Here is a 27,799-nt window from a genome sequence, read left to right on the forward strand (position 1 = left end):
AAACCTAGATTTATCACTATTACAGATAACCTAACTTAGCTTTTCCACCAAGTTTTCCAATCGCCTCATGACATAACCATTGAAACTATCGTGTGTCAACGTAAAGTGTAGTCAAAAATTTGCAACGACATTAAAATTTTGCTAAGAACTGTATCTCTTGGACGATGAAACCGACCCTCGACGATTAAAAAGCGGGAAAACGTGCCTTATCGGCAAATCGCAGGTCTTCGTGACTCATTAAGCTTTTTTGCGTTGAAACAATTCAAGGCAGGAAACAAAGAAGAGTTTCATTGTTTGCCAGGAAATATTCCTTTGGCCTCGTGCACTCGAGAGCCCTAACTTGATAATCGTCGAGCTAACGAAGTATCAATTCTTAGGTTATTTCTATACGTGGAACGGTTTATTGTCCACCATGTTTGAATAACCCGAATCTATTGAAAAAATTCCCTAGCTAAAAAATAGATACGATATTACTAGTCTTTATTAAAGAAACGTAGTTTGAGTATTATTACATTATTATAATTTAGGAAGTATAAAGTATCCAAGAATATTATACGTCAGATATTTTATATCAGGATTTAAGAGAATATAAGATTTTTATTAATCTTCTAAATTAAAATTCAAAGGAAACTCTTTAGAAGTAAATTACGAATACAATAAAGTTGTTTTCCACGGAAAAAGCGTAGTTCATAAAATCTCAAACATTCTTCTCCATATTTTACTAGAAAAAAATCCACAGCTATAAATATCAAATAACCAACCTTTATTAAACAGACATAGCTTAATTTACATAAATAAATTTTGATGAACAAATAACTTCCCTTATTAAACCGTCATGAACGAGCGAAAAATTGTGAGATATTAAAACGGAACACTTCGCATATCGAATGTGCTGATAAACCTGTCATTATTAATCGTTACTTATTGCATTCCGGTATTCTTAATTTATTACAAGCAATGGAAATGTCCGACTAATTTATGCGCAAACCTTTTCCAGTTTCCTTTCATTTCCCCTTCTCTCTTTTTACATTTCATATTTTCACCGCGTTCGGTTTCTAATTTCCGGCCTTTATATCGTTGTTTCTACGGTTATGTTGTTTCAGACTAAAACATCGTTAGCGAAGATCAAACTGCCATGTTCGATTAGCTCAATCGCCATGCCGATGTCTTCCATTGTTTCTTCTACCACGAGTTTTCCTGAAAACGATCCGATAAAAGGGAAATTCCGATATTTCTCTCGTCTTTTCTCAGATAGAGAAATTTCCCATCTTATTTGTCTCACGAACAACTAACCTGTGTTCAACGATAGCTGAATGATGGTAATTCTTCGATTTTGTAGGTTATATTTTATATCACATATTTCTATATATATATATTTATTAACTATTTAATAGAAGTTTCAATGTCCGGCTGAGCAACTTTTTACAATACTGTTTGTTAAAAATTTCCAAGAAGATATAGAGAAAATAATTTATTGAATTATTTTATTGTATAATATGTGTCATATAATGTTGCTATTTCTGTATTCAAAGGTAGGATCATATTAGCTATTATTTTATTCTTTGGATAAATCTATCACACCGTTCTGAGTCGAAAAAACATTATTACACTTTCTTACATGGACTAGGGATAAAAACAAAAGAACATCTTAAACCTATCGATTATATCTAGGACTATCTTCTAGTTACTATTTATTGTAACTAGCGTATCTACATATGGATGGCGAGCACGAACTAGTGTTGCCATTTTCAACATATGAAAACACTAGCCTGCTAGGCAAGAGATTTTTGACCATCGTCGCGAATAAATAAAAATAAAAGGAAAAGGGATTAAAAAGGATTTGGAACACAGACAAAAAATATGGCTGGAACTTTTGTACTGGCGGGTCGATTTGGAAACAGATGGCTTCGCAAATGGTGGAAGGAAAAAAAAGTGAAACAAAGAAAGGAAGAAAGGAATTCAAGCTTGTTTCACAAAGAGACAAATGGTGGCCAGGAATATTGAACTGAAACGCGTTGTCTGTTTTTTCATCTCTTATTCTCTTCGTCTCTTTCTATTTTCGTAGAGGATTTTTAAACGATCTCTGTAGTATTCTATCCTACAAAATCATAAACGCAATCCACTTTCCAATTTTTCCCCTCTTTTTTCTCACCTTTTCCCGATAATTAATTTTTTTAATCGATCCTTTGTAACGCGAGTTGGAACTGCAACGTATCGTTTCAATATGTTTAAAATCATTTCAGTATGCTATGTTATACAGTTCCTAACGTGTAGATTCTTTGAACGAGAAAGTCATTTTTGAATTCTAGATTTTCATCGACTCTTTGCCTGGAATTAAATTCAAGGTAAATTTGTACACTTGTATGAAACATAGAATAATTTGCTATAAATTAAACGATCGTGTTATAAATTTACAACTTCAGTATATTTCATTTAGAATTCTCCCTGAAACTAGCTGAAATTAAAGTTAAAATTAAAAGTAATGGCGAGTCAGTCTTTTTCGCTAGTCAGTTGAAGATTAGATTTTCAGAAAATTATTATTTATTGTTACTTTGACGGAGGAGGAAAGCTCTTTTAGTGAAAAAGAAGACGATGTAGGAGAAGTGTAAAAAAAAAATACTACAACACAAGATGATAGAAATAAAAAACAAGTAATAAGTTACAACTGAGAAGAAGGTAAAATATAAAATTAAAAATTCAAATATAAAAGTTATAAAATCTAACGTTATGACATTTTTAAGTTCTGCAAAAAATATTAAATTACATATCCTTAGAATCTATGCCCTAAATCGCGTCTTTTTCAAATTTTCCTACAATATATTAACGATTACAAAAGAAGAAGATTAGGAATGGACACGGCATAAGCTCGTAATAGAACTGTACTGAAGATTTTTATTTGCCTCAAATGACCGTTTCGTCACTCGAAACGCGTCAACTTTAACGCCCCATTGATTTTACGAGCACGCTATATCGACTTTAGCAACTGTAAGTCCGACTATCTGAAACTTGCTACTTAAACCGTAGGTCTGACTAGGGTCGAATTCATGCCACTTGCACCGCGTTCCACCATACGTACTACTGTCCCAACTGTCTGACCATAAACTTCCCTAACTCCTCAACCACGCTCTTCACAACCCACAAAGCAGAATTCTCGTAAAAAAGTTTCGCTGAATCAAGATTGCCAACGTTTTCAACAAATATATTTGGATATAATGGATCGTAAAAGCGATGGAACACCTGTGAACAGCTTATGTGTCTTGTATGAAACATTTAGAAGAAAGGCTGTTCAATTGATTGAGAAATTAGATTTTATTTTGAAATTACACAGGGTATAATAGAACATGCGAGACTAACTTTGGAAGCTGGTTGTACGACAAATAAGAATGAAAAAGATTTATATAAACGTACGTTCAAAGATCTATCTTCACAAACAAATTTACCCTTTTGATTTTTGTATTACACAATTACCTTTACAGGGAAGGCGCTCATGCATTTAGACGTAATCAGCGCTTGTTAGAAATTGCGAAACGAACCGCATTGTTCGAGTGAAGATCCGAACTGGATTCGTAGAATCTTTTCTACGCGCTAGAGAAATCTGATAATCAGATTACCAACGTATTTGTCGCGGGGTAAAGAACAAACCTTTAGGTGCGAAGGGTCGACTCGATCTCATGAAATTAATTTTACCGCAAACTCAACTCTCGTTGCTTCACTTGCTTTCCTAGCGATAGTAGCGAGAAAATGGTCGGATCAGCAGTGCTTTTTCTATTTTCTTTTCTCTTTACATAACACGTGTGTTTCTGTGAGAAAATCAAGTATAGCATTGATAAAATTATAAAGTATTTTAAATAATACTAATAAGTTAAATAATTTTAGAAGATTTGATAATTTAATTTAGAAGATTTTCCGCGAGATTCGTGAGTTTTATTGACCTTTGCAGTAAGATTATTTTTATAGAAAAATTCATCACTATCTCCCGTCTAATACGATAAGAAATAACGATAAGATAATGAAACCGATTACAAATTCTACTTTTTAGAACATAAAATTTGTTTTCCCATCCCCTTTTGTAATCGGGATTTTTCGTTCCTGTAATTCATCACTGTTGCCTTTTCGTTGCAGACAACCAATGACCTAAGCTAATTGCTTTAAACGATCCGTACAAGAGCACACTCTTCATGATTTTCTTAACTACAAATAACACTGAAAATAATATAAAATAAATGATAAATTGCACATTGAAGTAACTACACTGAACATATGAATTATTAAACATTCGCTAAATAAATGTTCTATAAATTATTTAAAGTCCGATTGTCCTGAAAGAATGCATTTACACAGGCCTCGGTATCAGTAGAACAATCCCATACTCATACAGACATCAAAGTGTCACGAGCCAAATACGAGATGCATAACCAATACTCTCAAGTAGAACAATCCGCCGCTGGTGAGACACTCGAGTAGAATGATCCTTGTACGCGATCGATCCACCGCGAATAGAATGTTCCACTTTCGCGTTCGCCAGTAGAAGCGCCGCGTGAGTAGCCAGACATCCAGAAATGTAACTCGTAACAGGGAGACCGGATATCCAGTTACCCGGGTTCCTCTTTGTTGTTTCATCAACCCGTATTCATACCGTGTAATAATCGGATGCAGTAGAATAATCCTAGCACAAGTCCGCAGGCACAGTGTCCTAACAATTTTGATATAGGCGACAAAGAGAGTATTTCTACGTGAAAAAATAAATGGAAAATATGCAAAATATATGGAGTATCATAATAAAATGGAAAAATGGGAGGTTTTAGTATTTCTGAGAAAACGAACACTTGTTTTTCGATGTATCATGTCACAATTTTATATTCTCTCATAGGTGTTAGATAAGAATGAGATATTTTATTCGTCGTTTTATTCTGCACCGTTTTTAACTTTTCTTTATGATACGAAGTAATATATAATGCGTTAAATTAGAGTGTGAAAAATGGAAAGTACATTGTGCACCACAATTTCTTGTAATTACCATGAAACTGCAGGAAATTTTCATTCAAATTAATAGGACGTAGCCCGTGATAATGAGCACACACGGTAGCATAACACAGTAGGAAAAATGTAAAATTCAAAATTCGCTAAAATTGACATTTCCCTTTTTCCTCGTGGATCCTTCATATTTAAACTTGGTTAATTGCCGACTGAATACGAGAGAAACAGTTAGTGGTTTGAAACGAAAACAAGTGGAACATATGGAATAAGATTTTCCCTTTAAAAGGCCTCGTTTTCAGAAAAATAAAATTTGAAAACGTATTCCGTAAAAAAAGTAAATTTTCAAATTTGATTTTCTCGGAAATAGAGTATCCTGTGAGAAAACTGTACTCTACATTTTCGATCAATTTTCACACGTAGAATAACATCCCGCCGACTCTTCTCTCCTGTCCAACTCGGATCCGACCAAATTCGAATATATTTGACAAAATTTCAAATTCGATTTTCTCAAACTCGAAACGTCACACGAACAAATTTCATTCTACATTTTCGACATATTTCCACACGTACGATAACCTCCTGTCGATGATTTTATCCTGTCCAATCGAAAATTAGCCAAGTTTGAGTATATTTTCAGACTCAATTTTCAGATTCAATTCTCTGGAAAACGAAGCATCGTATGAGAAATCTTTATTCTACATTTCCAATTTATTTTTTAACGTAGAGTTACTCTCCTTTCCATCGTACCATGACATCTGGACATCCTGTACATGTGCATGTAGTACGAGCCAACGATTTATCGGACCAGCCATGAAATCTTCATGCTCAGTCTTCGCAGCACTGCCACTTGTGAAACATCGTATTAACGACCACGACGAGCGTGAGTAAAAGGAACAGACTATCAAATGAAATTTCTTTGAGCTTGTACGCGATGTAAATCTCTCTTCTTCGTGCATTTTCGCCTATGCATTTCAGCTCCTTTGATGGATCACGGAAAAAATTGTCGGGCCTGTTGTATAAAAGCACTGTGGCTACCTTTTTACCATTTTGCCTAGAAGCGATAGTGTACCACCTCTTAGTACTTTTTAGCGCAGGTGCAATTTTTCAGCGAATCATAATGCCATCTCCTAACCGTTTCCTTTAAGAAACGCTTTTTACCAAGTAACGTATTATATAGTATCTTTTAAACATCTTTTCACGTGAAACTATTTTTCAATTAGTCATAATGGCAGCCTTTACCGCTCTTCCCAGAGGGAAAATTTCATTTTGAAATTTATCGTAAGGGATGACCTCATAATAATCAACAGCTGTACCCATTTTCATTTTTATTTATTTTTTTTTTTTTTTTTTGCAAGTTTTCAAACTCGAAAATAGATTCTCAGGAATTCGGCAAAAATTCTTCGAAAATACGTAAATAAATCGTAAAAAATAAATTCATCTTTTCGAAATATACTCTTCACAATATGTAATGGCCAGGAACAAACACGAAGACTATGCGTCGTTGGAATGTTCGAAAAACATTATTCTTGTGAGAATGATGCATACTCAGCAGCTAATAAACGCAAACAGCCAACAAACAGTCGATAAGTTTTTCAAATAGATTTCACGTTGTTTCTAAAAACAGTCGTTCGTCAGCAACGTAGCATAAATGTGTAAACGTTGTGTGTTACGTGTACAGTTCGTGATAAATACAAATCGTACAATCGACATACTAATGTCAGAATCGTTTCTAATAAATTCACTTCAATGGTGGAACTTGTTTATCCTGCGCGTAATATTATGAAAAATTTCAAGTCCCAATATAATGGTAATTAGCGGATTCCAGTATACATTTTGTAGTCGCGGTATAGTGAGCGGATAGGGTAGGAACGTAGTTAAACGGTTGAATGGGATAGTAGCTCACCAAAAATGGTTCCCACGCTGTTGGCTATCGCTCCGGAAACGGCTCCATTCGTAAGGGCATCCAGGCAGGCGCTAAGAGCGCAGGCACACGCGCTCGTACCTATAAGGTACTCCAGTATCATGTTCCATCCAATAATGAATGCTATTAATTCGCCTACGGTCACGTAACTGTACATGTAAGCGCTGCCAGTTGTGTGAGGCACTCGTACTCCAAACTCGGCGTAACATGCTCCTGTAACATCAACACGAGATATCGTGTTAAGTTAAATAAAATCCAAACGAGCCGTTGTTATTTCTTTGGCTAATTTTTCCTACCCCCACATTTCAGGATTATTCTTTTGATAACCGTATTATCACGTAAGCGTTTATTATATATTTGATAAAGCGATATTCTATTATGATATTCTACACTGAATCTTTTTTTTAGGTTATCTTCTGCGCCCCGCAATATTATTACTATTAATAATACTTTCGATAAAATAATAACTAATTATTGAACCTGGGCCCATAACCTGTTGTTATTTCTATATTTAGACGTAGGATCACAAAAGCTATTATTTTTTTCTTTGGATAAATCCATCACACCGTTCTGAGCCGAGAAACCTTTATTGCACTTTCTTACATAGACTAGGGATAAAAAGCAAAAGAATACCTTGAACCTATCGATTAAATCTATCGATTGTATCTAGAACTATCTTCTAGTTACTATTTATTGTAACTAGCGCATCTGCATATAGATGGCGAGCGCGAACTCACGTTGCATTTTCAACAGGAGCAGATATTAGTTTGGACAGTAACGTAGAATTTCAAAGATTGCAATCTAACTTGGTTCATACATTTCTTAGTAAAATTCCCTATCTTTGGTAAAAGGAGGCTATCGTATAAAAAACTGACCGAACTTTCTGGCCAATCAAATGCATAGCCACACGATGTAGATTTCTGTCCACGATAACACGATAGAGAATATGAGAAAAATTCTCGAAACTTTCTTCGATATGATACAACAAAATTTGTAAAAAGCTGTTGGTAAAATATTTGGAAAGTTTCTACAAATATTTTGTATTACAATATAACAAATATGCTCGGAATCTTCTCCCAGGAAAAATTTGTTCATTCGCAAACACATTTTCGTTGAGGCGTAACAAAATTTCTCAATATGAATTGTTGATAAAATATCCAAAATTTACCAAAATGCTTTTTCACGTGACAAACACGCTCAATTCGGAATATTTTAAAAACACTCAAAGACCTTTTTGCTCTAACATAGACAAATTTCTCACTACGAGTTGTCTGTAAAATATCCAAAAAGTTTCCAAGACTCTTTCACATATAATAAAAAAAAAACATTCTCGGACTGCTTGCTAATTAAAGATACGTATAGAATTTGCAAAACCTTTTTTCCCATAATATCAAAAAAAAAAAATGTTCAAATCATCACTCTAGCAAAATACCAGAAAATTTCTTAAAATTATTTCTACGTAGAATGAACAAAAAGTAGCCAGAATATTTTTCAATACGATATGAAAAATGTTGTGAAAATTCTTGCAAGTTAAATACACCACGCAAATTCCCAAACTCCTTTTTTCTTTCTCTCTTTCTTTTTCCAACAATATCAAAACCCCTGTCCAACCTGAATTTCAACCAAATATAAAAAATGTTTTGAAAATACTAATAAGTAAAGCAACCAAGAAGTCCGCATTTTCAATAGTTTCAAAAGTTTCGTACCGTATTGAAAATTCCTCTGAGAACATTTTCCAATGGAAAATATCACAAAAGCTCTCGAAGCCATTTCGCCCTTTTTCATTAATATCAACAAGCTTTGTCAAGCTATTGTTTCAGCAAAATAGCAAAAAATTCCTGAAACGTTTGATTGGCGTTGGAAAAAAAAAATCGATGGATAGTAGCCAGAGAAACATCAACGGAATAATGAGGCAGAGGCGGCGATTAACGATATGACATGATAAATTAGCAGTCGGCACCGGCGTACATCAGTTATCGACGTTTTAATCCGTTGGTTGATTCGATCGGACAACCAGCCACGTTCTGATGTAACAGCTGATTAAAGCTTCACGCGTTTAAAGGCCGCTAATTGATGCGCGAGTACGACCTGCAATGATTTAAATTAATTAGCCTCACGGCGTCAATTTCCTTCCTGATTTTTCACTTTTTTTTTTTTTTAATTTCATTGACCGTGACACGTGCCTCGCTCAAATAAATATTAAAATGTTAAAATTCGCGTTTCATCGCCGATAATCTCGACGTACGGCGGCGAATAATTTTCAGACATGATAATTAAGCACGTTTACCACGTGTTTGTTTAATTCGTTTATTTATGAAACTAGCGTATTTCGCGAGGATATCAACGTGCAATTTCCGTGGTATTTTAGATATACGTTATCGGTACAGATGTAGGAGTTTCGGTCTGGAAACTGGATTTTAACTCGGCAAATATCGGACAAAATAACGCCGCGATGGTAAGAATAAAGAATGAATAATTAGCTTGTGTTTTTGTTTAACTTGTGGCAAATTTATGGAAGCAAAAATATTTTCTGTATAAAATTATGTTAGTATTCTCTTCGATACAAGTAGGAAACATATCGTACGTTTTCTTCAAACTGAAAAATCTTCTCTAAATATTCTCTTCAATGCAAAAAAAAAAAAAAAGAAGATACAATATGCTGTACCTTTAGAAGACAAGCTACGTTGTATTTTACCTCGAAAAGGATACTAACATATTTTAGAAAGAATATTATATATTATATATGATATAACATATTTTACATAGAAAATATCTCAACTTTCACGAGTTGGAGATTTATTAATACAATGTGTTGTGTGTTGTTGTAACATATTTTATCAATCAACATATTGTATATACAACGTATTTCCATTAACTGAACATATTTCATATTTTTACTTTCGCAAATTGAAAATGAAAATTAATCGATGCAGCACCGAGCATCTCCTTTACAACGAAAAGAATATATTTCATACAGAAGATATTTCTATTTTAAAGATAATGCAATGTATCATGTACATGTCTTTTTATAATACATTATTATTGTATATCATAGAGAACTGAGAGACAAACGTATTATGTAAGATCGCCACGTAGCAATCCACGTACAGTTATGGGATTCGCGCGTCTGGTTACAGGAAAGCAAGGCCGATGCGCAGCCCGTAAATCTAATCCGACATTCTTTTCCACTCGCCTCGAGCCATAGCAGCTGTCCTACCGTATATGTGTCAGCAAACAGAGATGTATGGAAGCACGTGCACCATGGTGATCATGGACCATATTCGTGACCGGTGGCCCGATATAGGGAAAATAGGAAAACGGGTTTTTCCAGCGGCAAGGGAAGTTTTGATGATACAAGTTAGACGAGAAAATGGATAATACGATTATATACCACGTGTCGTGTAACTGTAATTTTGAGAAAATAGTTTTGCAACGAAAGCGGTAAAAGATTTTATCAGATAAAATGAAATTGCTTAGACTGACTATTTACGAGTGAGAATATTGTAGAGGTTTCGAGGTCAGCACATTTTTTTATGGTACGACATCAAAGTGGAAAATAAGCTTGAAAGCTCTGTGAAGTTTGATTTTACAAAATTTTAAGCAACGAATCTGAGCACTATGCCGCAACGTTGAAATTTTCGAATATCTGTTCAATTAGTCGTTTTCACGCGCGTTCATTTTGATATATTTTTGCGAAAATTTTATTTCAATCCATGAGGAAAACTCGAAGAGAATAATTCAAACGAAATAATTAAAAAACAGGATTTTAGTTGATTCTGCTTTATAATACGAAGAAACAACGATTCCTATAACTAATTAGACAACTGTTAAAAAGTATCCCACGATATACACCGGTCGGACAAAGAAAAGTATAGTCAGGCTATATCTGTCTAGACAGCCTATAAGTAGAAGCAGACTGTACATTGTCAGACATTTGTAAGTCTTTTAAGATGTGACATGATAACACGATTTGTAAGTAGAATATACGCGATATCCCGAGTACAGCAAGTAGAATAGAGTTATACGTAGCATTCTGTTTTTAAGGAGAATAACTTTGTGTGTAATCAGACTTTAGAATAAAATTGCGGTAAGCAGAATATTATAATAATTTGTATTTTTCATCAACTTAACACGTGTGTGTTAATTGCAATTATTTCTATTTAAAATTCGTTTCAGCATTTTGATAAGTACAACACAGTGTTCCGAGTAGAATATCACCAATTGTGATCAGACTGTGATCAGATGTTAAGGGGAGTAACTTCACATATAGACAGACCATAAAATGCAGTTGTACTAAACAGGACAATGGAAGAATTTATTTTTATTATCTTCGTGCGTGTCGTACGTGTAAAGATATACCTCATGTATTGCACATTAGAGAAATTGTTTCTGGCATGCACGTCGACTAAATTCTATTTTACGAATTCTCTAAGCGGAATACAACGTTCCAAGTAGAATATACTTGACTGTAACTGGACAGAAGCAAGTAGAACAGAATTATACATAACAGTCAGGTTCTAAGGAGAGTAACTACGTACATGGTCAGACTTCGAAGTAAAATTCCCCTAGGGAAGGCAATATGAGGATTTATCTTTTAATTATCTTCGCGTATATTATAGTTGCGCATCCAAAAATTTTGTCTAATAGCGTCATCGACTAAAATTCACCTTATGATTTAAAATGAGCATTCTTGTGAATATTCTACGAATGCTTGAAAACAGCCTCGATTGTTCTCGTCACAGAATGAATGAGCAACGAGAAAGAATGTTTTTATGGCGTATGCTTGCAAATGTTCGATTAATTCTAAATGACAAAGAGGAAACGATGATATGCGATTTCCCGACTATTTATAAGATAGAGATCATCTGTAAATGCGTAAAGATAATTTCATTCGTTTTACTTCTTATTAATTTTATTGCTTTATAAAGATTTAATAAACAGGCTTCTAAACATCTGATATCGATTTTCAGAAACATTATACATTAAAGATTATATGCATTTGTTGATCTTTGTCCCGAATCCTCGTTCAAACGAGGATAATTTCATTAGAGTGGGGAGCGATCGAGCATTCATTCGTCTGATGTAAACGCGCCCTAAGGCAACGATGAACCGCGTGTACGATCGGCGTGAACCACTTTAAAATTTTTCCAAGTGGAAACAGAATTAGATCACGTGATGTTTTACCGCCTTGGACCGTTCTCGACGGTTTCCGCCACACAAACAACGTAAATCTAATCCGACCGCGTATCTAGCCGACGATAAATACGGTCGAGAATTCTCGCCGGCAGCGATGGTAAAACAACGCTTCCCATGAAGACATACTGCTCCCACAGCTGCGTATACTATACTTTTCCCAAACGTTTCTCTAACACACAAGAGGGTTAAAACATCCTTCATCTCGAGGGAAAAACACATAATCCTTGGACTTGTTATTACAGGCCGGTGTTTATCTTACAATATTTCATTTTATTTTCAATATTTTGTTTCTGGATGTTGGCTACATTTTTCAGTATTTACAATTGTACTTGGAATAGCGAGATATCAGAAAATTTGCAAGATGCTGTTGTCATTGGTAGAAGCAAGCAACCATATTTTGAAATATTAAGAAAAAATGAGCGAGATCAATAACGAATCAAAAATAACAATTTTTGTCAAAATACTGATTGGTGGAATTGTACCTTTTTGCAATTTATGGTTTCATACTCATTTTCTTTTCATTTTGATGTTTAGGTTTTTGGCTTCTTCTATATCGTATAAATTTTGCAAATTCTTGTAAGAGCTGACTTACCGGAAAAGATGGAAGCAATGGCCGCGATTATGAAGGAGATGACGACGCCTGGCCCGGCGACGCTGCGCGCCACCATCCCCGCGACTAGGTACATCCCTGTCCCGACGCAGGAGCCAACCCCCAAGGACGTCAGGTCCAGAGTCGTCAGGCACTTCTGTAGCACAAAAACTTTCGTTTAACAGTCTATTTTATAATCTTCCTTTAATATAATATTTAATAGAACATTGCATCTCATATTATTTTCAATATTTAATGCAATATTATATATACATATGATATTCAGTAATATATTTAGTCCTTTGTAGAAGAATTATGTCATTGACATTAGAAAATTGTCTGTCGAATTTCATTAAAAAAGAGAAAAATATACGGATAGATATCCAAGAATTTTTTCATCAAATTCTAGTGACTGCAAGAAATTCCAAAATGTAAAGAAACTATTTTCTTCCACTGTTCTCAAAATAAGAAAAATAAACTCTAGAAGATATCTAGAGGATTTTTACAAGTCTTCTCACCATATCTGGTGATAAAGAAAAATAAAATTCACTAGATAATTTCAAACAATCCCAACTCGTGAAGAGAGTAATCTCTTTCCCAATTTTTCAAATAAAAAAAAAATCAAGTAACTTCCACTGAAAAAAAAATAACTAAATTGAGGGAAACAATTTCCGAACGTCCTAATATAGAAAGACACTAATCTGTTTCCCTATTTTATCAGACAAGAAAGATGATGTGTAGGAGCGAAGACATAACATATTGCGAAAAGAAATTAATTCCCCATGGTCTATCATCGCGATGATTGATCACCTAGCCAGAACAGGAGATCTGAAGTAGCGTAGGAGTCGAGCGCAAGGGCTTGTAAAATCCTGTTAAAAATAGCTAGGGATCGATACGTGCAGGTGGATAACACGTACACAGATGCTTCTTCCTCTCAAGAATCCAGAATCTTAATGTCAGCCGGCTTGTCGTCGAAAGAAACATGGAGATTGCTCCCCGGCACAAAAAGGAGAGTTAAATTTGTTCCACGACTCTATTTCACCTTGTCTATTATCGGAACGTACCTACCTACGCGAACCAACATCCATTCGATGAGATAAATAAAGTTTCTGATTCGCTGGAGGATCGTATGAAACCGTGCGAGTGGGAAATCTTTCAGAAAGAATCGTATTTCTAGGGAAAATAAAAAGTCCCTATGAGACAAATTGGCACTTTGTATCTTTCTACTAATATTTGGTAAAATCTTCCGTAAAGCTGTTAAAATATTCGATTATAATTGTAAAGAGCAGTTAGAATTATTTTATGGGAAAAAAGGAATCGTAGGATAAATTAAGATTAGTTCTGTACAAGTTTCCTTTTGAAATTTTTCGTATATTTCTGAGGGCTAAGATAATTGAAATTACTGAAAAATTAGGACCGTTGTTTACAATATCAAAAGTTCAACAGACAGAATTGAACCCATTTTCAGTTGGATTGTTTGAGGTTATGTTTGAAGAAGTTCAAAAGAGAATGAAGATCTAGTATGAGAAGATACTTGCCTGTAATTTCTGCTTGGAATCGGTCGGATGCAGTGGCTCCGGTCCAGTTTTCCTCTGGTCACCCTGAAGACTGTCTACATTCTTCGTTCGTATAAATTTCCCGAAGAGCTCCAGGCCCTTTTCTCGGTTCATCAATTCGAGCTTCATTTTTCCTGCAACAAAATGCCATCAAAATATTTAACAAACAACGAACAGGATCATCTTTCTCTTGAAATTTGAAAAAGAGAAGAAATGTTAAGGTTAATAGTCGAAATCTCTCGACAAAATTTTAAATCAACCTCACAAAGTTCTAGTCTAATTGAAATTTGGCTGACTCATATTTCACGATGTCAACTTTTCTTTCTACCAGGGACACTTTAATGGCAACATTCGTCATTCCGAAACTCCCTATTCTTCGTCTAATTAACAAACGCCTGCACTTCGGTATCCCTCCTTTACTTTCTATTTTACAAAATTAAATTTATTCACGTTTATTCAAGTTTAGAGACATTTCCCAGTTTTAGCTATTTATTTATCGAGATTTTTTTGCTTGAAAATTTTAATTTCTCACTATCTCGAGAAATCACTGCGCTTTTTATTATTTCATGAAGAAAAAGCCAATTTTTTAAATATTTCCTTATTTCGTAAAGAAAAATTGAGGTCTAGTATGCAAGTCTAGTATACAAGAGAAAAGTCTACAGAAAAATGGGGAGGTCAAATTTAAGAAAAAAAAATCCCTAGAATCGAATTATTGGATTCGAATGAAAATTTGACATGAAGATTCGCGGATGGGCTCGATAATGTCCCTCATAGATTTTCGAAAGGTTAGGGAGTCGCACAGGCGAATTATCGATTTATTATCCAGCGACGTCTGACGTCGTCTGCGCAGCGTGCGTCTTTTGTCCTTCCACACGATATCCCTGGAAAAAAAGAACCACGCGAAAGAAGAAAATTACGTCCCGCGACCTCATCACTCTTAGTCACTTGCTAGGAACCATATTGCCCCGGGGAAACCACGGCCAAACAGAAAACCACCTATCCAACACGCGACCAGGACATTCTAGCGTATCAACATTTATTTCTAGCAACCTTTCTCCACGTAGATGCCATTTTCAAACGTTTATCTCAATTTTGTACGAAACCAAAAATTCATTTCTTAAAACTACGACGACATTGTCTATGAGAGTAATGAAATAAAAAATAGACGAAACAGATAGACAAATATCGAAATATTTCGTAGGTAATTGTTGAAAATCAGAACTTTAGATCGAAGAAATATCTCGTGCAACGAAGAAGTTAATTAGAAATGATAAAAGAAGAGAGAATATTGAGATATTTCGAAAGTGATTGCTAAAAGTTAAATGAGCAATTTTTAGAACAGACTGTTCCATTTAGGGAGGTGCTACTTTCAAGGAGAAAAAGACAGTGGACTAAAAATAGAGTGAAAGACGCCAGTGTAGTTCCAGAGAGTAGCATGGACGCAATAGAGAAAAGAAGGATTGTGCAAGGGTGTAAACAGGAAGGATAATCGTTCAGGAAAAAAAAGGTGCACTCAGTGAAGGGTACTGGCAGATAAATTATTCAAGGCACGCTCCGAAAGTGGCGTCTATGAAAATGCCCCTTGCGTTCAGCGATGCTAATGGAATTCCTGAACGTTGTCCGATCGCTCACAGACCCATTCTACTGCATCCAAATCCTGCCCATTTTAAATCAACTGTTACATTTTAAGCTGTCCGACATCTTTCAATTCGAATACTGCCTTAATCCATACAGCTGAATATTTGATAATAAATGATTTATCTGTATATTAAAATGGTATCCAAATATACGAGAGAATCGAGAAATTTATTTCAAATAATTAGACCATGGTGGCCACAGCTATAAGTTAGGTTTGAATTAGGTTAGATTACATCTAAACTGTATTTGAGTAAAAGCAAAATTTCATTTAAAATAATTGGATCGTGGTGACCACGCCTATAGGTTAGCGTTAAGGTTATATTTATACTATATTTGGGTAAAATTGAGAATAATTTAGGTTTATGTTAGGTTGAATGAAATTTGGGAAAAGCTAGGTTAGAATTGAATTAGATCCGGGTCAATTTTCAGTTACATTGGAGTTAAGTTTGAGTTAAATCGCATCAAGTTTAAGTTGGCAATTTACTTTCCAAGTATCAAAACTGTTTTGGAATTTCTCCGTCGAGCAAGTTTTTATAGCGGTTGTTTCTGGTGCGTTTCCATCGCGGAGGTAGGATGCACGCGAAATGAAAATGCCAATTAAAGGCGAGATGGCGGCACGATAGAATAGCGGATGAAAGTTTCGCAATTTCACGGATGACGTTCGGGCATGCACACGAGCGTGCAAGAAATAATCGCGAGCTTTCAGCGCAATGGGGGCGGGACGTGATTTTTCCGGTTACTTGGTAACGAGCCACAAAAGTGGTTCGTCGGTATGCGACGCGGCATTTCCCGTCATAACGGACACGTACGCGGTTTCGCACAGTTCCGACCAGTTTTTCGAAAGCTTTACGCGATTTTTCTTTCATAAAACTTCTACCTAACCTCTCTCTGTCTATTTTACATTTCTATTTCGCTTCAATAAAACTTATATGACCGAGTGCGTTTCGTTTACATGTAAATGTTCACTCAAAAATAGAAAATGGCGTCTAAAGACAATCGTTCTGGACATTTTTATACAAAAAGATAGTTTAAAGGTTAGGAAGGAAATCAAAACGAATTCTCGTGAGGGCAAAATATGTCGATTATTACTTGTGAACGATTCCTAACCTCTAGAACAACATTTCGTATTGATATTTTATCTTCTAAATAATTTCTAAAATGTTCATGCTCATAGTTCCAGCAAGAAGAGGCCTGTAGAGGCTTATAGAGAGATTAGGAAACATCGTAGACGAGAATAAACAAGGAATAAGGATTCTTGTGAGAACAGAATATATATCATTTTTAAGACTCATTGGTTAATCGTTATTCGCAAACGATTTCTAACCTCTAAAGTAATACTTCATACCGAAATTTTGCTTTCAATATTAGTTCCCAAAATGCTCATTCCAAATTGCTCTTCCAAAAGGAAGATGCACATTACAGATTAGGAAATTTTTATGAGTAATAATGGAATGTCTCTGAGGTGGCATTTCCACGACGCAATCTAGGTCCCGGATGTCGAGTCTTTCAGAGAGATGAGCCTGTACGCGATTGTTTGTTGGCGACTGATGCGTGCAGTGCATGTTGTCTCTTTCATCTGCGTTGTCTCCTTGAGTCTGAAATTCCAAACTGCAGTATATTGTTGTTAATTGTATCACTATCCATATCGTTCAACTCCCTGGGTTAGATAGCCTTCTGACGTCAAACTACCAAGCGTATACCTTGCCGCAATTTATCAAGCTTTATTAATCCTGGCATGGATCATAGCTGACCACAACAATTTTATTTGATATTTCATATTTAACGTGATGAAGGCCATTAGTGGTTATTCTCGTGCACGATATAAATTAAAATTAGGTAACCAAGTACCAAGCAAATTAAAATTAAGTAACAACGTAAAGTAACCTAAACTGTAATCTAACCCAAATTTCACCCAAATCCAATTCAACTGTAACCTAACCTTGCCCAAATTTAACCTCACATTTAACTCGATAAAAACCATAGTGGCGTAAAGTGTATAATACAAATTAAAATTAAGAACGTTGTAGAGAAATTGCAATTTCGATATTTAGAGAAGAAAATTTTGGCAAGTAGTTTCGAAGATTATTAGGTAAAAAACTTGTTGAGAGGTTTCTCGATGCCATGCAAATTTTATTTTCGTACCACTGTGAATTTTCTGCACCTCCAAAATTACGAATCCCACCTCATCCTATCTCATGTACACTCTCGTAAAACACACTTTAGAGGAACTATTTTAAGAGTTAACTCGGTATCTGTAAAGGGTTCCATCCTCCTTTGTGGAACGAACTGCGAAACCTTCAAAATAGATTACGAGGTTCCTTTAGATTTTTTTTCGTGAACACCTATTATCTGGCATTAACTGATTTGCCCCGGATAATTCGCTCCTGTTGAACGATTTCAAACATGGCGCCAGACAGCACATTAACCACCCCAGTGAAAAGTTTGAAAGAGGTTAACTTGGAAGTACCACGATCAAACAAGTTCTCCAAGCTCTAGACGAAAATCTAATTTAGTGCATATTCTCGGAGAAATCTTGCTCGCAATTAATGAGAACCTGGCTTAAGTGTGTGCAGCATGAAAAGAGGCGATAGAAAAATTTCATTCCATATTTTCGATATATTTTTTCACGTAGTATCGCCTCCTTGGCTATTTTCATAGCAACAAATGTGTCAAATGATACAAGACTAATGCCAAACTCGCCATAAAGTCGTTTAAAGTTCTTTTTCGAACTTTTAATGGTTCGAAAGGAGGCTCGTCCAAAGCCATTCATTTCGAAAGGCATGGAAGCGAGAATTCTACCCTTTTACCAAACTTTGATGGTGGATTCGTGCACCGAGGAAATTTATGAAGCGCGATTCATTTGTTTATTTATGGCTGACGGTGCATCCGCAACGGGCGATAAACGGGGCCGCCGGTTACTAAACTGCCTTCTGCATGAAGAAGCGCGATACGACCTAACCTAGACGTTCGCCAAGAGCTTGCCAAGGTGAAACGCACCTATTTTTTTGCTCCAAAAAGGTGTAAATATCTTTTGAAGATTTGCGAGATTTCCGGTGGATGTACTCGCAACAAATTTACAGAGAAAATAGTCGAAATATTAGAAAATAATTTGATTGATAAGGTTGATATCGGTTAAAAAGCAAAGTTAATAATATATAAATTAGGTTAGTTTAGTTTTAACCTAAAGATTACATCAGAATATCAACTTTGTTGAAGAAGGCTACTTATGAAAGAAGCCAACTAAGGTGCTACCGGATGAATATGATAGATGAAAAACTTCCAAGTTCTCACATTAATTCCTAACGAGGTTCTAAGTTCTTTCGAGCGAGAACAGGTGTCCCCCCAAGAAAACCTTCTGCGAAACTTTCAGAAAATTGCATTCTCCTCTATTCTACTCTTTTTCCACTCGTTTTTAATTCGTAATTAAGGGAGAATCGCGATGGTTAATCAGAAATAAGCTGCTCAACGCAGCTTCGTTCACCACTTCCAGTTCTTTAACGAGAAAACCTAACCTACAATAACCTCCAAAGCTTTGTAACATTCACAGTTTGCATAAAATCACCCTTACAGTTCGAATTATACAAAGTGTCCTAGAAATTGTGATTCAATTGGAAAGAGTATGCTTCTTCTGAACAAATAAGATCAAATTATAGAAAAAAATTTGGGAAGACTAAATTTCCTATCTTGTTTAACTGAAAACTGTATCTTTACGTGCAATACCTTCAGTTTTCAACTTAATTTTGTTTTATTTTGTCATACATTACCACCCACTTTCTATTTGTACCACAATTTTTGAAATACCTTGTATAGTGAGGAAAACAAGGTTAGGTTACAGTCTTTCACTTGACAGTATTCGCTTGACAGTATTATGTTTAACACTATTTTGTCGAACAGGCTCCCGAGGAAGAGCCGAGCCCAAAAGAAACAAAATTACGACGTTTCGTGAACATTGTAGTTGCGCATTGTGAACCATGCGCATGTGTAACAATGTGAATTGTGAATGTTAGGTTAACCCTAACCTCAAACGATAATTGTTTAGCAAACAACTAGTAGCAAGAACGACTAAGACCGTGAACAGGGTAGAAGAAACGCCGAAGGTAATAAGCAGCGAAGCAATTAGAAGTAATGCGGTCGTAAAAGAAGGAAAACGAGAGAAAATGGGAAAACAAAAACAAAAGGTGAAATACGCGAGGTTATAATTAGACAGCCAGGTAGACGTCAACTCTGTCTGCCGTCAGAAATGTGTGCTCTAGTTTCACCGCTAATTATATCATCGTTCCAGACGTATTTCATGCCAGACAGTAGAATTATCGTATGGAAGAGCCGAGATGCGTAAACGCAACGCGAAATCGCAACACAAATGATGCCTCAGACGCTCTTCAGTCATGAACCAACCTGTGAAGGTTAGTTTGTACATAACCTATCCGTGAAGTAACGAAATTTTCAATATATTTGTAGGAGTGAGATTTTTATTCAAGATAAAAAATAAATTTTTTTTGCGGCTTTCTAGAAATTTTATCTAAGGAGAGGTGTGAAGTTGTCTAATTCGAAGTTATCAAATTAAAATTCTGTTACTAGCAATACGCATAAATAAAACTTAGCGGGGTCAGAGACCCTATGGCGTTAACTTTGCTGCCGCCATTGCTACAGATAAATCACGTGACAGATTGAGAACAGCCGGCGAATGAAATCTCGTTCGACGGATACTCGTTTACGCTTCGTTGCACCCATCCATTGATTTACTCGCTGTATTTTAAGGCATGAAAATGGACATAGATGACCCGTGGATATTTTTACAGTCCGCTGAAAGTGGTAACTGGTTCCTGTCAAATAGAACCTGGTGTGATTGATCGAATCCCTTTGTCGATGTATCTACGCTATTTTTTCGTCGTATAAACCATTTGTCCGGTATTTTTCTACTTGCTCCAGAAAATAAATTTTCCTTCTTCTTGCTTTTTTCATTTTTATGTAAGAAAAAAGATCTGTAAATACCATCGCATTACAATTTCAATGCATCAATGCGTGCCATGAATAAAATTCCCTAGTCAGAAGTCAGTAGATCAGACGATAGAAGTGCTGACAATACCATAAGGCGTTTCCTTGAGAAATCGAGCCGTGAAATGACCTAGTGGCACCGATGCCGGGCCAATGATGTAGAGAAACTGCTCGAGGACAATTAACTCAGCAGAACCTGAACGTTTCTTTGAGGAAAGTGCTTCGCTACTGGTCGGCCAATCACGGCCTCCATCTTCCAGCACAACCGGGACAAAGGAATTCCCTATTCGGGTCTCTTTTCACAGTATCCATAACCCAAAGCAATACTGATTGTTATTCCACTTTCCATTCTATTAATTTTAAATACGTCCATGGCTTATTACAGGTGGGGAGTCACAATGGAACAGAATTTTTAAAAAATCATTTTTCTTATTGGTAATCCTGGAAATATAAGGCTCTTTTCACATCTGAGCAATTTCTTTAATTTTTCTCATTTTCTAAAGTTCGAATAATTAGCAATTTTCTTTTTAATTCGTAATAATGCAATGGTGTACAAATTTTTAGCTGAAAAGGTAAATTGTATTATGGAATGAAGTAATTATTAATGAATTAGATATATACTTTTCATTTACGTATCAAATCAATTTTTATTTTAAATGAATTATCAACGTTAAATAATTTTGATTCTTATATCAAATCAGTTTGTATAAATTTTTCGCAAAAGAATATCAAGAGTTCCTTCATGGATAGTGACCTTGAAAAAAGTTCTGCTTTTCAAGTACAATTTTTTTTTTCTTTTTTGCAGTGTGCGAAGACCTATACAGGTCAGGATATTTTTGGAAATATCTGAAAGGAAACAGAGAACGTTTGCCAATTCCATGGATAGACGCCTTTGAGACCTCTCGCATGTCGTGACTCGTTAAGCTGATCAACGATCGCAATTTCGAATCAGTCCTTTAATCTACCGACTGCTATTGGTTATCCATTACGCGTTTAACGAGGTCGCCGCTGCAAGAAACGATATTGCACCGGTATGGATTTATTTACAGCACGTCCTGACCAGCATCCCGCACTTCTTCATCCGCATCCCCTTGAATATCCGATAGAAAAGCGCGATATCCGTTTTTTCCCTACTTTTTCTTTTTTTTTTTTTTATTCAAGGCATTTTTCATAATTCTCTTTAAAACATGTATCCACACGAAACAGGTAGTTTAAAATCGTAGTCAAAATCATAGAATATCATTCTTTCTGTCAGAACTGGGAGAAAAATGTCATAAAATATCAAAAAAAAGAATAAAAAAAAATATTGTAACCTTGTGCAAGTATGGAACATGTTTTAGCTAATAGAACAACATCTCAATGTTTACCATATGGAACTCAATGTCTGAATCGATCATTTTATCGTAAATATTCGTTAAATCGAATAGAAATAAAACGGGATAAAATTAGAAAGCTTTTATATCCGTCTAGACATGCTATAAGTGGAATTAAACAGTATATGCTCGGACACGCAATGGTCTCGCAAAATTTGACAGAATGACACGATTTCTAAGTAGAATATAAGCTATGATCAGATTATAGCAAATAAAAGAGAAATGTACATACAATATTATAATAGTAACATTCAGTTTTTAAGAAAAATAACCTTGTATATGGTCAGACTTTACAATAAAATTGCTGTAAGCAGAATATTGTAATAATCTGTATTTTTAGTTAACTATAAGCATATTTTAATTATAATTATTTCTGGCGAAAATTCATTTTAAGATTTTTATAGCACACATACAGGCCATAAAATAAGATTAGTAAACAGGATAATGGAACAATTTATTTTTTTATCTTTGTGAGTATCGTACATGTAAAAGTATACTTCGTGTATATCTTTTATACTTCATGTGTTGTATGTTACAAAAATTGTTTGTGATACGATCATCGACTAAAATCTGTCTCACGAATTTTACAGGCAGAATATAGCGTTCCCAGAATGTAATAGACTGTAGTCAGACACAGGCAAGTAGAACGGAATTATACATGGTAGCCAACTTTTAAGGAGAGTAACTTCGTACATGGTCAGACGTTAAAATAAAATTGCACTGAGCAAGGCAATGCAACGACTTTTTTTTACTATCTTCGCGCACATTATAGTTATATACTCTGAAAATTGTTTCTAAGAGCATCGTCGACTAAAATTCACTTAATGCTTTTTTTAAGGCAACAAAGTACCGCGAGCACTCCCGGCGCGAATCATTTAAAAATTTTTCCAAGTGGGAACGAAATTGGATCACGTGATGTTTCACGGTTTCGAACGGTTCTCCACCATTTGTTAAGTTTAATAACTATATTTCAATAATGATAACAAATGTATCAAACAATACATTAAAAATTGGAAATTTTTCGAAAAGTCTTATGAGCGCTAGTATACACGCGATGCATCCAGACGTTTCCCGCAGCGTTTTTCCAAAGCCCAACTCTTGTACCTGCCAGTAACACGAAGAACTCGATTTCCTGTCGCGAAACATTAATAATTCGCCGCTGGACTCCTAAGAAAATTCATTACACTTTATTTACCCTAATTTCAATCACGATAAACAATGCCCTGCATGCTTCTATGCTTTCACGTGTAGCAATTTTCGAGGGAAATCACGAGAAAAGTGCGAACCGTTGTTCATCTGGAAACCACTGGTGAAGACAAAATGGATTCGAATGGAAGAAATAGATGAAAATAGGTTAAGGGTTCAAAATAGAATGGTTGGCTCAGTGGGTAACATGGTTGGCCACCACGAGATTGAACAAGGTTCGGATCCCCAATACAAAGAAAATTTATTTTCCAAGATTTTTAATGGCCATATAGTTGAGGAAACTGATTAGGGGGAAACGGGGGAAAAATGTGGCGGCAAATTTACGGAAAATGGGAGGAAATAGCAGTTTTCCTAGAAAACGGAGCGGAAAATAGTCTTCAAAGCTTTGGGGTAAGGAAAGAAGTTCTAATGGAAATTAGAAGGAAAAAGGAAGTAGGTTGCGTGAAAAAGGAAGAAGAAAATAGGTATTCGAAAAGAAAAATGGACATATAAATATAACCTGAGTATCAGAAGAAAATATTTTAGGAATAAGGAAAATATAGAGATAAAGGGGATAATGAAAATGTGGGAAGGTAGTAAATTAAAGTAAAGGAAAAGGCACGGAAGGACGCACGGACGAAGAGAAAAATCCGACCCACAAAAAATATTATTAGTTTTCCAGAAACAAACTAGATATAATCAACACTGTTCGAAGCTCCTGTAAAAAATGGAATTAGAAATTCGTAGAAAATATCATGGTTAAGGGAGGAAATATACGGAGCTGTCTCACAAAGGAACGAAACATAAATAAAAAGTAAAAGCAGTGTAAGATGAAAAATTCCAAGAAAAAAATTATCTTGACATTTCTAAAATAAGATAACACAAGAGGGTGAGTGTAAAGACAAAGAAAAACTTGAACGCGTGAAAAAGTAGGTCTGCGATAAACGAAAGCGGAGTAAGGAGGAGAAAGGATGGAACGGGGGTGGGACCTCATTCAATTAAATCGGATGGAGAGAGGAAGGTGAAGAGGGGAAAAGCATCCCACAGTTCGTTCTCGTGTCAGGAACAGCAGAAAACGAAGGCACACTTGCCCGTGAATTTATTTCCCCTATGAAGATAGCTAGCAGGCCGGTTCTTGGCTGTCATCCAACTTCTCTAGGGTCGACCTTCGCACCGAGAACGACCTGAACCCAGGGACGCATCTATCGGGGGCGTAACCCAACTTCTCCAATCGCCTATTTCAACCCTCGTGCATTATTTCTCGACTTTGAAGTTCACGAAGATAATCCTGTATCGGCGTGCCTTACGTTTCTCTATTTTTACCAACTGTATAAATAACTTAAGCAAAATTTCGTTTGATAGATGTAGTCATACAGTGACTCGTCAATGTATCTCAACATTCATCACAGAAAAATTGCATGTATATATATATATTGTGCATCTTATGTAAAATATTTTAAAACTTCGTTAACATTATGACGAGAGAAAAAGTTGGAAACTAACCTAAAAGTGTATCGTACGTAGGAGTTACAGTATATTTACAGCAAACATATATTCAGTATAGAGTATAATATAGAGCATAGATAGTTTTAAAATGATTGAATATGGAGAGTCTTATTAATACAATGGATAATTGATTCTTGAAATATTTTTGTGATTCCTGTGAAATACATACTTGCACTAAATATCTTATACTTCCTACGTGCATTTTCCAATTTGTTTCAAGCTTATCCAATTACGATGGTAGAATCTCGTAATAAGATTAATGAAATTTTTATGTATTTCGTATAGCACGCATAACATATTCGTAAAACATTGATAAACGTAACCACACACGCGTTCGATTTTTTTCTTTTATGGGCGATTCTACTTCCATGAAATTTCGATTTCAGACACGAAGATAATTTGGAGATCGTTCGAAAGTCGTATAAATAGTCGTAATTCAACGTGAAGGAGTGTGGAGCATCCGGTTTCAACCTGGCCTTTCCGGGTCAAACACTCGCACAGAAATCTTTTTACTTCTGACACGGAAACGCGTACGACCGTGAAACACCGCATAAATTTATCAAAAATGGAACAGAAACTTCCGACTTGAAAGTTGAGAACTTTTGCAGTTGGCAAACTCGAGAACCAAGTAAAAGAAAAGATTTACATCCGTGAGATTCCTGTCAGATGTTTATAGCTTGTTACGAAAAGATTTGTTTATTCAAAATATCATAATTTTGGATTTAGATTATTTAATGTATAGAATTATACATTTTTCATGTGCTTTTAGTTTAAGAAATGATTAGACTAAGTGATTATGCAAATTCATGTGTTTATGAATAAAATCAGAGGAACAAAAATTAAACAAAAATTTGTTTCACACATATATTTGTACAAACACATTATCTATTGCTTCCTTGCTATCTCTAGTTGTACATAATTTTGTCAAAACGCGTGAAGACGCAACAGTTGCGTTGGTCATAGCGAAAGCGTCGATCATATTCCATAGGCAAACAGGAGTCGTTTAAACCTTCAAAAATTCAAAAAATATTGCGAGGTACGTATCAATGCCTCTGTTACGTTATGCGATTGTTATATGAAGCAAAATATTTGAAACCTTTCTCAATAAGAATAAAACCTGTAGGAAAGAAATTCAAGGTGATAAAATTTCGCTCCATTCGCTTGAGAAAAGTGAACTGAGATTCGAAGAGAATATGAAATAGTTTCACAATTGTTCCTGACATTTTTAAAAACAAGAGGGGAATCTTGGACGATTATGAATAATCAAATAAAATATATTTCAATACCGTGTATTACAATAATAGAATTGAGTATTTTTGCGTCAAGGACCACGGTCTAATTTCGTCGCACGGCCCTCTTTTGACCTGGTTTTCATACGGTTTCGGCGCACCTGATCCAACGAGGATATGCCCCGCCTTTGAGCGACGAGAATTCGATATATCAGTCCGTTTCTACATTCTGATCTAACTGTCAAATGGACATTCTGAATGCATCGGCAATTTCAAATCAGCAATACAAAAAATTGTATCAACCTAACCTATCACACTCCATTTATTAACAGAGATAAAGACAGCCATGGGAAATATGTACAAGCTCATAAAAGTATTCAGACACTCGCAGACAAGTTTTATGAACATATTATGCAACAATTTACGCATATAAACCTAACCATTAATTTTTATTTCGGTTTATACTTTGCAAGTAATGATAAAGATCATCGGTACCACGTAAAAAGCAAAAAGTACAAAATAAAATTGAAAATTCTAAAATTTAGTAACCTAACCTCAAACTATTGCATCGAAATTCATGAATGACTCAATGAGACCATAATAGAAATTACTCTTACCTTAAACTAATCTAATAATTTTCTCTCGCTGTATTTTAAACGAACAATTCCAAGACGAACTCAATTATGATTTCTCTGCTGGAATCTGCTACTGCTAACCTATCTATTATCCACCGTTTCCTCGCTATGTTTTAAATGAACAATCCCAAGACGCAGTCTATTATTATTCCTCCTCTGGAACCTAGTACTATTAACAATTAACATACTATCTACCATTTTCTCGCTATATTTTAAACAAACAATTTCAAGATAAACTCCATTATACTTCCTCCACCGGGACCTAGTGTACTGCTATGAGGACCCTAGTATTACTAAACTACTACTACTAATGCTATTAAATGAATCTCTCGTACTACTAACCTACTATGTACCATTTTCCCGCTATAGTTTAAACGAACAATTTCTAAGATGCGTTCCATTGTAATTCCTCCAGAGGGTTTATAATAGAGGATCTGGAACTTTGAGCGATTAAAAACAATTACAATGTGACACACGAAACACCAGCATCTAATGAACTGGAAGATACCAACAACAAATAACAGCATACGTTGCCCGCGCAATAATTACAGTCGTCACATTTCTTTCAACCCTGCAAGGGCTGACATTTTAACGGACAGGCAGTTGTGTACACGACAGGATGCGCCAGGTAAAATGGTGTCTTTGTAGAACTGCAATTACGTTCGCTCGTGTTTCACTGTGACAGCGTCAAAAACATCGCGTTCTGCCGCAATTACCATTTCGAGCGACCGGTTTAATTGAACGGAACGACCCAAACGATTTTTCTTCCCGTCCCTAACCGTTTCGAATGTTAAACATCGACCATTCTTTATTTTCCAATGATCTGGATGAATATTTACATGGCTATGATGATTATACACGGGCACGTTTAATTAAACGGATCCAGACGGCTACCGGACCATTTTTTTAGGTTAGGTGCGACTTGTTATTTTTACGATTTCATTTCCTGGCAGTACCCATATCGGGGAAATTTCTTTATTTTGAGAATATTTTAAAATT

General features: G+C 35.4%; 1 protein-coding gene and 1 long non-coding RNA gene across 3 annotated transcripts in view; both read right to left on the bottom strand.

The window, feature by feature from the left end:
- The window catches only part of LOC117214465 (probable cationic amino acid transporter), a 63,400-nt gene that overhangs the window by 21,732 nt on the left and 13,869 nt on the right, over positions 1 to 27,799 (bottom strand). Inside the window, exons 1-3 of one of the 2 annotated variants that reach the window (XM_033460595.1) lie at positions 14,222 to 14,368; positions 12,687 to 12,840; positions 6,881 to 7,111 (exon numbers count right to left, since the gene is read on the bottom strand). In XM_033460595.1, the coding sequence (XP_033316486.1) occupies positions 6,881 to 7,111; positions 12,687 to 12,840; positions 14,222 to 14,368 (532 nt within the window). Of the gene's footprint in view, positions 1 to 6,880; positions 7,112 to 12,686; positions 12,841 to 14,221; positions 14,374 to 27,799 lie in introns of those variants that run through there. The other variant, XM_033460594.1, reaches the window with a different exon arrangement.
- Positions 743 to 1,356, bottom strand: LOC117214468. The gene is made up of 2 exons (XR_004488876.1): positions 1,294 to 1,356; positions 743 to 1,197 (listed from the first exon to the last, which is right to left on the bottom strand). It is a non-coding gene; the product is annotated as an uncharacterized LOC117214468 (long non-coding RNA).

Source organism: Bombus bifarius, unplaced genomic scaffold (assembly GCF_011952205.1).
Source record: "Bombus bifarius isolate JDL3187 unplaced genomic scaffold, Bbif_JDL3187 scf7180000009200, whole genome shotgun sequence".
NCBI lineage: Eukaryota > Metazoa > Arthropoda > Insecta > Hymenoptera > Apidae > Bombus > Bombus bifarius.